General features: G+C 41.8%; 1 protein-coding gene and 1 pseudogene across 2 annotated transcripts; both read left to right on the forward strand.

Moving 5' to 3' along the window:
- Positions 1–2,089: 2,089 nt before the first annotated feature.
- LOC311129629 (acyl-CoA-binding protein-like) lies at positions 2,090–5,657 on the forward strand. Its single transcript, XM_084161976.1, has 4 exons — positions 2,090–2,187; positions 4,584–4,701; positions 4,801–4,863; positions 5,094–5,657. The coding sequence occupies exons 1-4, from the start codon at positions 2,179–2,181 to the stop codon at positions 5,165–5,167; spliced, it is 264 nt and encodes an 87-aa protein (XP_084018102.1). The 5' UTR covers positions 2,090–2,178; the 3' UTR covers positions 5,168–5,657.
- Positions 5,211–9,860, forward strand: LOC311129198 (voltage-dependent calcium channel gamma-like subunit; annotated as a pseudogene). Its single transcript has 2 exons — positions 5,211–5,243; positions 9,265–9,860. The product of its transcript is annotated as a voltage-dependent calcium channel gamma-like subunit (transcript).
- The last annotated feature ends 4,007 nt before the right edge of the window (positions 9,861–13,867 follow it).

The raw sequence follows: 13,867 nt of genomic DNA on the forward strand, positions 1-13,867 counted from the left end.
GGCGAGCGTGGTGAAACAGAAGAATCGCTGTCTTTTCTTTTGAGTTTTGATGTTGAATCTTTACCCGACAAAGTAATATTAGGATATATCAGTTACCCATGTAAGCTTTTGTGCCAAACCCATTACGGTGTTTCAGGTGCCAAGCTTATGGTCATGTGGCAGCAGTGTGTAGAAGGGAGATTCCTAGATGTGAGAAGTATACAGTAGGGCATGAGACAAAGGAATGTGTAGTATTGGTGAAAGAAGCGGTATGTGTTAATTGTAGGGGGGCCCATGTTGCTGGGAATCAGAAGGGTTCGGTGCAAGAGAGGCAGGTTGAGGTTAGAGTTGTACAGAAGGTGTCATATGCTGAGGCAGTGAAGAAAGTAGAGGAAGATGGGTCAAGAGGGAGGGATCCTAAGAGGCTCCCGGTGAGTAGTAGACTTGCCAGTACAGAGTGATAGGACTACGAATTAAATGTGCATCAGTAAGGTTGGCTTTTTAGCATTCATTACCATGGTAATCAACTGTACCACAGGAATGAAAAGTAAGTCACAGAAAATAGGTGTTCTGGTGGCAACTGCAGAAAGTACTTAGGATTATGAGATTTTACTGCAAAAGAGTTACAGGGGGTGTTGAATGGTAGTGACCTGTCTTCCCAGGCCGTTGGCCTGATGTAGGATCAGATAGGGTTAAAATAGGGGAATGGGGTAGTGTATGGGGTTAGTTGGCAGAATAATTTATTTTCCTTTTCCACTTTTGTATCACAAAGTATAATGGATTTATTTATGCTTCAGTCCAGTTGGTGGCAGTAATGCAACATATTGGATGCCAACTGCCGTTAAACCCCACCAAAGAAGAACACAGCACCAAAGCCAAAAAAGCTTTCCCATTTTGGCAACGGAGGCTGCTCTGGCAGGAGAATTTAATAGGCGAATATCACAGCCAATCACAACATTGGTGGTTAAGTAATAATGTGAAACAATTATTCCACTATTACTGCAAATATATTATGGACATTTTCTGAAATTAAAATGCAAGAAAAATCCTATGAGAGATATCATAAGGCTACCCTCACATAGCCGATTTGAAATTACATGATCAATTGCGAATGTGCATAAAGATGTTGGAATTCAGATATGACATCAATTGTAGCTCTTCCTCTGTAGCTCAGCTGGTAGAGCACGGCGCTTGTAACGCCAAGATAGTGGGTTCGATCCCCGGGACCACCCATACACAAACATGTATGCACGCATGACTGTAAGTGGCTTTGGATAAAAGCGTCTGCTAAATGGCATATTATATTATTATTATCCACTGGTCGTCACTAGTTGCCACAGTCATAAACCCGGCCCATTTCTACAATTTATCTTCTTAACGTTTGATTTTAAACCTAACCTTAACCACACTGCTGACCTTATGCCTAAAAAATCAAACATTCTATTAAGACCAAAAAGCTGCTTTTTGTTTTCATAAATTTTTTACAAAATAGCAATTTTTACCTTTGTGGCAATGGTAACTAGTGGAAACCCTATCCACTGAATTTTTAAACTACAGCGCGAGACATGGTTCTATAGTAGAGATAAATATTTAATTATGTTGCAGACACACATCGCCATAACCCCGTGCCCTACTTTAGTGGGACCACCACTCGTGATAATGAATTGAGGGCTTTGATTGGTTACCTTCACTCACCCCAACTAACGGAGATGTTGCGTGAGTGTCACTCGGTGAATCTACCAATGGAATTAAGGGGCGGTATCCGCATCGCGCAGTAGTGAAACCCTTGCAGGAACGGACCACTGTGTCGTGAACAACATTCGCGTTAGCAACAATAGTCGGCGGTTTGCCTTCACAATAAAGGTCCCAATTGAAACTGATGCAAATCGATTAAAAAAAGGATAACGCTAAACAAGGTTGGAATGTTATATACATTCAACAAAATACAATAATTAGTTGATTTGACACAATCGCACTGTGAATGTATAGACTTCAGAACCTTGGGCACTTTATCCGTTTGCATGTTTCAATTGGTGACTTTTATTGTAAAGGTGAACCGCCGATTCCATTATTGCTGCTCACGCTGTTGCTCACGACACACATCAGGAACGGTCTACTCTCTTTTCCGTTAGTTCTGGGCTGTGGACGCCAGTAGTGTTCTGTGACTGTACGAAGGGCCTTCAAAAGGAATTGAAAATCATGTCTGAGGTTTGTATCGAATTTGTATTGTTTTTGACATTACATTGTAGCTAGTTACCATAACATGCATAGCTAGTTGTATTGTTATTTTGATTTCCTGGTCCAAGTGCAGGTTCACTAACATGTAGACTTGGCTTTGTCCGCTGACGGTAGCTAGCTAGCTAGAACAAAAGTAAAACGCATATTGTTTTTGCCAAACTGGAGTTGGCACTTGACTTGGCACCACTACTAATTTAGTTACTAGTTATCCCCGTCGGTCTTGTGGCAATTTTGAATTAAACTGGCCTAATGTTATTGCCTTTAAAAGGCGTAATTCCCATGCTTCCACCCGATAAAACCACTCCATTTCCTTTGTTTGACAGCTCAATATCTAGCAAGCTAATGTCACTCGCAAACCAGAGGATTGCCTGGCTTTGGCGCTACTGTCACCCTACTTGAAGGGAGTGGTGCGGCTTTGACATAGCCCAAGGCACTGATTGTGTGTACTTCAAACACGCTCCTCTGTTGAATATGATTGCTTGCGTAATATCCTGGTGAGAAGAAGCATGTGAAAGTAATTATATCTAACGTTGACTAAAGTATAGCTTGTTGTTAAAGGATGAAGGAAGAAATGTTGCCGTTTTGCGCAGCTCTTATAATCACAGGGTCACTCGAAAGCAAGAAGGCTCGCGCCCCGGAACGCAGTTCGCAGGGTCATAAACTACCATTGAATAAACTCATTATTGAAGAACTTGCAGAAACAATTTAGCAAGCGTCTCTAGTTAGAGGAATTAATGTCTATATTAGTCACGTTATATCTGTTTACATAGACCTAAATTATGCAGATCCATCAGATTGAAGGTAAAAGCACTGTTTGAGTTGATCACGTTTATTTGACTGGTTTGTACTTTGGCCCTTAAGCTCATGCCCTCTGCCTCTCACCTGGGGGCATAGTCATTACGCCGATTCTGTTGCAAAACGTTTCTTAAACGAAAGCAAACGAAACAGCGCAGGACCTACCTGAATTTGTCAAATAGAATCGCACGTTTTAGGTCGTTTGGTTCTTAAACGTTAAAAGTTTCTGTAATGAATATGCCCCTTATAAGTTCACAGGTGAGTTGTAGCCATGGAGATAGATAATCTTTTATTCAGTGAGTTTGGCAACTGGATCTCTGTCCTCCTATTGAAGCAGAGGCGAAAACATATTTTGCATGTGTTTAGCTGAGCAGATTAGATTACATGGGTTTTGGCTGTGTCACATTGTAACAGTGTGTTGCCTCACACATATTGCAACATTAAAACTCAAGACCTTGGCTTTTTTATTTTTTAGTTCAGATAAAGTGCTTGTTTAGCCACTACCATCAGGCCAGATTATTTTGTGGTTAGTGGCTACACTCTCATACATTAGCACCATGCCGGGTTGTCTCCTTCCTTCTCTGCATCAACCTCATGAGTCAGGAATGAGCATTATATTTGCATTGATACACAATGCTTTTGTATCTGGCAGGACTGTAAATGGTGGGCAATGCAAAGCTTTTTCCCTGGAACTGTTTTGTGGTCTAACATTTACAATGTCTGAGTGAGCAGGTGCACAAAGCTAATAGATGCACAACACTTAATGTGTTGTCTTTTGAAACCTGCCTTTGAGGCTGTACAGATAAGGGTTGGGTACTTTCCCCTGGTTATTAGCTTTACTTGGACTCTGACCGAGGTTATTGCAATCCAGTCTTTCCTCTGGGTGGGTTGCAAAGGCTCCAAAAGCAACACCCAGGCCATCTGGCAACAAACATTTCAGTGAAACTAATAATAGCCTAACTATAAGCGGGGGCAACAACCTGCCTATGTTCCTAGGCTGTGTTTTGTCTTTCTTCCTCCCCCCCCCCCCCGGCACAGTTTGCAGGGTGGCACATCGAGTGTGGCATTTTGTAATGTTGCTCAAGCTCAGCCAACTCAGAGGGCCCATTGTACTGCTGGGGGCCTTTTTTTCTTTTCTTTTTCTTGGCAGCATAGACTTCCTTTTCAGCAACAATGATTTGTTTCCATACTCAGTAGCTCTGGTTTTGAGGCCAGATTCTATGTTCTGCCATTCTGGTCTCCAGTTGCTCACAATAGAATGTCATCATGACTTTGATGCAGTTTTACTGCCTGTAGGCTAAACCTAATAGACCTAGATGAGATCAAGGTTCAATTTACGCCACACTGACTCTCAATTGCTATCCGGTGATTATCTAGCTGAACCTTTTGCTGAAATAGATCTGTCTACTGTAAGGTTGCTGGCATTTTGTAATGAGATTGTATAGGAACCTTTCATGTCTAACGCCATCATCTCTCCGATTTCACTTGGAAGCAGCAATTTTCATGTGAAGGCTTTCTTTTCTCTATGTTTAGCTGACCTTAATCGCATATTTTGCTTCTGTCCCACCCAGGCAGACTTTGATAAGGCTGCAGAGGAGGTGAAGCAGCTGAAGGCCAAGCCAGCAGATGCAGAGATGCTCAGGGTTTATGCTCTGTTCAAACAGGCCAAAGTAGGCGACGTCAACACCGGTAAGCCAGTATCCAGTGCTTTATGATACCCCTCAAGTGTAGATGCCTCATTGTATTGAGTATAGTCTGTTGATCTTGTGTTTTTCTTTGTTTCTGAAGCTCGTCCTGGGATGCTTGATTTCACTGGGAAAGCCAAGTGGGACGCCTGGGAGAAGGAGAAAGGTGTGTTTCCTGTAGTCCTTCACACATTTAGACTGTAGAGGGCACTATTCTTCAGCTTAAGTGATTTGTAGTTCACGGGGAATCAGTTTTAGACAGCTGTGGATCCCTTCAGGTCAATGCATTTAAAGTCATAAGTGTACTGGTTGAGCCAGACAATCTTTTAACAGTAACCTGTTATCAACATGTTTTCTGAATGTGTTCTCTTTCTCTTCCTTGTGCCTCTTTTATAGGAAAGAGCCAAGAGGATGCCAGGAAGGAGTACATTGCCTTGGTAGAGGAGCTGAAAGGGAAGTATGGAGTCTAAGAACTGACTGACTGACCGGGCCGACCGCTGGCAGTGTAGAACCATGACCTCTGTGGTCAGCCCACACCTCGTCCCTGTGAGATGCCTTAAATTCCAGTAGTATGCCCTTTGCTGCAACACCTGGGGCAAATGCACATGTCAAATAGTTTGTAATTCTAGAGGTGTGCTTGGTTTAGCTGAGTAGCGTGCAGGGTGGTTGGAGTTTGCACTTTTTGGACTATTCAAATGGTTCCATTGTACTAAACAAGATAAATCAAGCCCACCTCATGTATTTTATGTACGTGTTGGACCCAGGTATGTTTGCTACTGTGTATAGCATGTGAACGCTGAATGCCTAGTGTGGACCACCTATGGTCACACTGAGAATACAGGACCGACAAGCCGCCGCTACGGACCGAGTCAAGCCGTCCTCCACCAGCAATTTCCTAGTGAATGTTCTCAACTAGTTGTAAAGCCCAGGAACTCCATAAAGTATACATTTGTTTTAACATTTCTGTTGTCATGCTTGGTTATTTCATGAGATGAGATCATACTAACTTGTCTGACTTCGCACGTTTAAATAAATGTGTATATTCAGTAAATATAAACTCAAATCAAGAAGAATACTTTGTCCATTTACCACATTGTTTTGTTCCACCTTGCACTATCTCCTGGGGCAAAAGTTCACTGAGAAACAACACCTGTTTCTTGAATAATGCTTCTGGCAGCTCTCCAAGATCTTTATACTTCTTGTAGGAATGGTTAGCTCTTTTCAGTTAACCAATAGACTACCACAGTATGAGTCATTATACCCATAAAACCTAGTGGTCAAACAAGGAAAATGGTTCCAATTGTTTTTCCACCATTCATTTTGCCCAGAGGGGTTTTTAGAAACACTTAAAATAAGGGCTGTGTTTCGTGTAGGCTTACCATGACGTGACGTTTTGATAACCAGTGTAAATCTCTCTAGGAAAAAGTGACTTATCAATATATTCACCTGTATTTACCCCCCAAAAATGAAACGCTGATTAGCTGCTAATGTGGCTACAAAAGAACTACAAATGCCATTATTATTTAACTAGGGAAGTCAGTTAAGAACAAATTATTATTTACAATGACAGCCTACACCGGCCAAACCTGGGCCAATTGTGCGCTGCCCTATGGGACTCCCAATCATGGCCGGTTGTGATACAGCCTGGAATCAAACCAGGGGGTCTGTAGTGACGCCTCAAGCACTGAGATGCAGTGCCTTAGACCGCTGTGCCACTCGGGAGCCATGATCTGGACGAGACTGCCGAATCGAGGTAAAGGTAAGAATGTCTGGATTAACTAACGTTAGCTAAATGTAGTAATCAATAAATTGTCTACATTTCTTTAAATTGACAATTCTGTGAATGTCTTGTGCACGTTTTAAATTGACAACACCTGTTCGCAAAGGTGTCAGCTAGAAATGACATGCAGGAGCTTGCAGGGATTTGTAGTCTTGCATGATGTCTACTTTGATGCTAATTAGCATTTTCAAATCTGAGAGTAAATAAAGCCGAAATATATTGATAGTCACCTTCTCCAAGAGAGATTTACATGTTTATCCAAACGTCACGCCCGGGTAAGATTACACGAAACACAGCCCTTATTATAAGTGTTTCTAAAATTCCCTATGGGAAAAATGAATGGTGGACAAACGATTGGAACCATTTCCCTGTTTGACCGCTAGGTTTTATTGGTATTATGACACCTTCACTGTGGGGCTCTATAACAGTGGTTCACAGGAGGCAAGTTGAGCTTTGCACTGCTTTCTCACTGTTTGAGACAACATTTCCACTCAGGAGTGCGTTCATGCATGAATTGGGTAGAAATGGTGTGAGATTGGGAATAATAATGATAATATGCCATTTAGCAGACTGTTTTATCCAAAGCGACTTACAGTCATGTGTGCATACATTTTTACGTATGGGTGGTCCCGGGGATCGAACCCACTACCCTGGCGTTACAAGCGCCATGCTCTACCAATTGAGCTACAGAGGACCATAATGGCCATAGTCTTGATGCGTAAATCTCTGTGCACTCATGGAAGGAACCTTCTTCCTTCCTCTGTCTCCTCCTGGTGACAGCAGAGTATCCCCTGACCGGACTTCTAATAACTGTACAAAAATAAATTTTAAAGAAGTACATTCTGGCTGAATAACTAGAGGGAGGGGACTTCTGGAGTTTATTCCAGAAGGAGACTTGCATTGTTTTATGAATGTTTGTTAATCATACACCTAAACATAACTCCCACTGTACTTTATATATTCTAAGATCCGTTTCGCTGCCGCTTTTGCCTCTCGGTCAAGTGGAGACTATTGCAGGGAATACAACATGTTATTTACAACTATTCAGATCAAAGTAAATATTCTAGTGTTTTTATTATAATGATGACTGACGGTAGATTTTCTTGTAAATCGCACAGTAAATGCTTATAAATAAGTATGATAAATATGTTTTGTCGGATTGCTCAATGGTATCATGTCCATGATTGATGTTTAGGCTAAATCTTCAGTGTTCTGTCATTAGGCTACTGATGAAGTTGCTTGTGTTAGTGAACCACTATTGAAACAGAACAGACTTTCAGAGACACTCTCATACTGTACATTCTTTAATGTTATGATCACCTTATTTTATTATCATCTTAAAGGGACAATCAGCAGTTGCTACATCCATTTTTGGACTTAATTAATTATACAGTACCAGTCAAAAGTTTGGACACACCTACTCATTCAAGGGTTTTTCTTTATTTTTTACTATTTTCTACATTGTAGAATAATAGTGAAGGCATCAAAACTATGAAATAACAATTGGTAGAGCATGGCGCTTGTGACGCCAGGGTAGTGGGTTCGATCCCCGGGACCACCCATACGTAAAAATGTATGCACACATGACTGTAAGTCGCTTTGGATAAAAGCATCTGCTAAATGGCATATTATATTATATTATTATGTAGTAAAATAAAAGTGTTAAACAAATCAAAATATGTGATATAGAATTAAAGAAATATATTATTAAGTCTGGTAAGACTTTTTCCATTTGATTGCTTATGAGCTTTGTTATTATTCTCACAATGTATTAAAGTTATGGGTTTGTAATCAGCAGGGGACTCTCCAGATTTTCCTGGTTTTAATATAACTGAAATAACTGTTTGATAGATGGAATAAGGAAGCACTGAATTTTGTCCCAAAATGTTAAATAGGATTCTGTGGGAAAACAGTCGATTCCTGGTGCTTTTCTCCGCGCAAATGTTTTAACAGTGTCTAATATTTCTTTTTCAGTGATCTCTGTTTTTAGTGATACTTTTTTTGTCTGCTGATAATTGCTTCAGGGTTGTTGAGTCTTAGAAGGTGGTAGGATCAGTCCAACTGTTGTTTAATTCTGATTTATATAGATTTTCATAAGCTTTTAAAATTGTAATTAATCGCGATATTGTTTATAGTTAACGCATTTGTATATTTTTCTTTTAAAATTATAACTGGTTTAGCGTGTATTTGTTTTGTGAGGTCTGTGAGATGTTAACCAGGTGTATTTGCCATTAAATAGAATGATTTATTTGAGTTTAACCTGTAGTTGTTGGCTCTCTTCAAAAGTAAAAGATGATATTCCTGCTTAAATTCAGACATCTTGTTTACCTTTGTTATGGGCTTTTTCTAAAATAGTGATTTCTTTTTATTTTCTCTAGTAACACTAGTCCAATAGCCTATGATTTGTTCCCTCATATGCCTGCAGTCTTATTTCACATGAAAGAATGAACCCAAGGTATTCTACACAGCTGGATCTGGTACTCAAGTTTCTCCTCTTTAATCACCTGATTCAAACTCTGCTGGAGAGAGACATAACCAAGGTTACTGGTTTCAGGACTAATCCAAAAGAGGACCATCGCGCTCTCCCAGAAGTTTGGTTGGTGTGTAAAATCGGTGGATTCTTGGTTCAGGACTCCAGATAGATTAACTTACAGTGGACTTTAAGGCACTTCCCTGTGTTCACACAGTGCCATGTGTCTTTGTCTCTGTCCTGGTCACACGTGTCTCTACTGTACTCTGTACCTGCACAATTATTTACCCCAAAATCACTCAATCCCCTTCCTGTAGGTCCCAGGAGGAGCCCCCCGTCAGAGGAAGGCCTGGCCTCTCTTCCTGGAGGTGTTGACCCGCAGTCTGATCATCCTCTGCACGGCCTTGGCCATTGTCCTCTCCTCCATAGCCGTGTGTGTTGGCCACTGGTTGCTGGTGGACGGCCGGAAGATGTTTGGTCGGTGGCACTTCTGCACCCTGAAGGCTATGGTGGAACAAACAGCCACACCTAATTGCACCACCCACCTGAGTGTATCTGGGGTGCAGGGGATGGCGGTGGGCCTGTGTCGCTCGTTGGTTTCCCTGGCCATTGTGGGAGCCATCTTTGGCCTGGAGTTGCTGGTCATGTCGCAAGTGAGTGAGGTCCGGGACTCGGGACCGGCGAGTGGGGCCTGGGGTCAGCTCTGGTGCTGGTGGTGGCAGCACTGTCGGTGGGTGGTGTGGTGGTGTTTGTGGCTCTGCTCTGTCAGCACGCCTCTCCCTTGGGTTTCACCCTCACTTTCTGGTGCCAGTTTACCGCAGTGTTCCTGCTCTTCCTCAACGGCACGGTGGCGCGTCATATCCTTCACATAGCCCTGCAGCCGCCACCTGGAGGCCACCTGGGGAAATGCTAGAGGTGAAGGAGCACAAGTGGATACAGTAGTACGGTAGAAGGCAGGTTCATGTTCCAAACACAGAGACATCCCAGGAACAGTGATTTCCTATTGGAATTAGGTTCAGGGTTACGCCCAGGGTTAAGGACTGTAGAACACAGGCGACATCAGGACAACTCTGCTGTCACAGTACCTGAGATGTAACAGTGTCATTTGGAATGGATCAGCTGTATGTACGGTTCCTCAAGGCCTAGTGCATTTGCATCTTGTTAATAGCACATACTGGGAACTGTAAACACTAACTGCTGCCTGTTCATATGCAGTCATATAATTTTTCTGTGGAAATAAAACTCTGGATTGTGCAGAATCTCTCTCTTACAACAGAAGCTTTTCTTAGTTGCCAGTGGTGACTGATTAAACAGCCCAGTAACAGATAGGAAGGACAATTACTTTTATAAAACATGTGACATTTATTGTAAGACTTTATTTTCTCATTGCTATCAAGTCATATCATCATTGTGCCTGTGTGAAGCAACACATAACCTATTTTATTTAACCTTTATTTAGACAGGGAGTCATGCTGAGACCAAAGCTCTCTTTTACAGATGAACCTTGTATACACATCAATACACATACAGAACCAGTCAAATGTTTTGACACCTACTCATTCAAGGGTTTTTATTTTTACTATTTTATACATTGTAGAATAATAGTGAAGACATCAAAACTATGAAATAACACATATGGAATCATGTAGTAACCAAAAAAGTGTTAAACAAATCAAAATATATTTTAGATTTGAGATTCTTCAAAGTAGCCACCCTTTGCCTTGATGACAGCTTTGCACACTCTTGGCATTCTCTCAACCAGCTTCACCTGGAATTATTTTCCAACAGTCTTGAAGGAGTTCCCACATATGCTGAGCACTTGTTGGCTGCTTTTCCTTCATCCCAAACCATCTCAATTGGGTTGAGGTCGGGTGATTGTGGATTCCAGGTCATCTGATGCAGCACTCCATCACTCTCCTTCTTGGTCAAATAGCCCTTACACAGCCGGGAGGTGCGTTGGCTCATTGTCCTGTTGAAAAACAAATGATAGTCCCACTAAGCGCAAACCAGATGGGATGGCGTACCGCTGCAGAATGCTGTGGTAGCCATGCTGGTTAAGTGTGCCTTGAATTCTAAATAAATCACTGACAGTGTCACCAGCAAAGCACCCCCACACCATCACACCTCCTCCTCCATGCTTCACGGTGGGAACCACACATGCGGAGATCATCCGTTCACCTACTGTATGTCTCACAAAGACACGGCGGTTGGAACAAAAAATCTCCAATTTGGACTCAGACCAACGGACAGATTTCCACCAGTCTAATGTACATTCCCTGTGTTTCTTGGCCCAAGCAGGTCTCCTTTAGTAGTGGTTTCTTTGCAGCAATTCGACCATGAAGACCTGATTCACGCAGTTTCCTCTGCACAGTTGATGTTGAGATGTGTCTGTTACTTGAACTCATTTATTTGGGTTGCAATTTCTGAGGCTGGTAACTCTAATGAACTTATCCTCTGCAGCAGAGGTAACACTGGGTCTTCCTTTCCTGTGGCGGTCCTCATGAGAACCAGTTTCATCATAGCGCTTGATGGTTTTGCGACTGCACTTGAAGAAACTTTCAAAGTTGTTGACATTTTCCGGATGGACTGTCATTTCTCTTTGCTGATTTGAGCTGTTCTTGCCATAATATGGACTTAACCCTATTTGGTAAAAGACCATCTTCTGTAAACCACCCCTACCTTGTCACAACACAACTGATTGGCTCAAACGCATTAAGAAGGAAAGAAATTCCACAAATTAACAATTAACAAGGCACACCTGTTAATTGAAATGCATTCCAGGTGACTACCTCATGAAGCTGGTTGAGAGAATGCCAAGAGTGTGCAAAGCTGTCATCAAGGCAAAGGGTGGCTACTTTGACGAATCTCAAATATAAAATATATGTTGATTTGTTTAACACTTTTTTGGTTACTACATGATTCCATATGTGTTATTTCATAGTTTTGATGTCTTCACTATTATTCTACAGTACAATGTAGAAAATAGTAAAAATAAAACCCTGGAATGAGTAGGTGTGTTCAAACTTTGACTGGTACTGTACGTACACAACAATATACAGTATACACAAATATTCAAATCAATACATTAATGCAAAACACAATCATAAAAAACACTTTTGTCAGTAAAAAGTTAGATTTTGTCTATCCCCACCTGACCCGATCATGCAGTTTAATAAAATACCAAAATCAACTATGAATCAATTATATTAATTTGGGGCAGGTCGAAACATTCATGGACATTTAGCTAGCTTGCTAGTTTGTCCTGGGAGATGAACATTGGGTTGTTATTTTAACTTACATGCATATGGTCCTCTTTTTAGCTGGTTCTTTGTAGAATTTTGACCAGGCCTCATACAAAATTGTGTGTCTCTACTCCGACGATTAATCCACAGATAAAAAGGGAAACCTAGTTAGTTATCATTCATGAATCTCTCCTAGTTTGTCTTTCAAGCATCCACGTGGGTTTGTATCTTCCTGATATCCAATAAGGAGGGGGCTTGTAGCGCATGGCTACGCAGACGCTTGTTCACGCGCACGAGCGGTGGGTGAAATGATTGAATAACGTATTTTGCAATGCTCAAGCACGCAATGTGGCCTGTGTGGCGAAGGGATCCCCCGAGTTAGCCATCCCTGAGACTGGTTCTGGTATCTCGTACGTCTATAAGTTAACAATGAAGTAAGGTACAGCGGATGTTTATGCAGGAGGGCTTTAAAAACAAAAAGAGTGCAACTGACATAACATGGTTAAATTGATTCTAGGAACTGCCACCTACACATTAACACACATTTCTTTAAACTTTACAACAGCTCTTGTTTTCATGGTTAAACATCAACATATCTTATGTAACATTTGGAATATACATGTAAGAAATTAATCATTGAGTCAATAAATACAATTAAGCATGTTCACATGGTCCTTTAGAATGCCTGGTAATATTTACTATTTTACAGGCACAAGTCTCTTTTATTTCTGATAATCGTGTGTGTGTGCATGCGTGCGTGCATGTGAGGATGAGGCCTCATCCTTCAAGAGTCAACCGGGTATGTCAGAATGTCACAGATAGACTGTGGAACACACAGAAAGCCTCGTAGGTACAGTAAGTAGTGACTGGATGTGTTACACCAGACTAGAATGGCATGTGGAGGGTCCCCGGGGAAGGAAGGAGACCTGGATATGGGCCCCTCCACTGACTCATGGAGCTTATACCACTCCAGTCGACACTTGGCATTGCGCATGGTGATCTTAGGCTTGTGTGCGGCTGCTTGTTCATGGAAACCTATTTCATGAAGCTCCCGACGAACAGTTATTGTGCTGACGTTGCTTCCAGAGGCAGTTTGGAACTCGGTAGTGAGTGTTGCAACTGAGGTCAAACAATTTTTTACTTCAGCACTCGGCGGACCTGTTCTGTGAGCTGGTGTGCCTACCACTTTGCGGCTGAGCCGTTGTTACTCCTAGACGTTTCCACTTCACAATAGCAACACTTACAGTTGACCGGGGAAGCTCTAGCATGGCAGAAATTTGACGAACTAACTTGTTGGAAAGGTGGCATCCTATGACAGTGCCACGTTGAAAGTCACTGAGCTCTTCAGTAAGGCCATTCTACTGCCAATGTTTGTCTATGGAGATTGTATGGCTGTGTGCTCGATTTTATACAACAGGTGTGATTTAAATAGCCCAATCCACTAATTTGAATGGGTATCCACATACTTTTGTATATATAGTGTAGATACTGCTCCAGCCTCCGTCGCTTCCTCCTCCTCTGAACCTCATACTGAGCCTGGGGAGAGTGTCAAAGTTCAACACCCGGGCTCAGACAATCCCTTCTCTCTATTCTCTATAATCTACTACACTAACTGTGTGGATGTCTATTTACCACTCCATTCAGAAAACAGTATAGAACTGCTACTACAAACCCCTAG

The sequence above is a fragment of the Coregonus lavaretus genome, assembly GCF_964263955.1.
Source record: "Coregonus lavaretus genome assembly, chromosome: 5".
NCBI lineage: Eukaryota > Metazoa > Chordata > Actinopteri > Salmoniformes > Salmonidae > Coregonus > Coregonus lavaretus.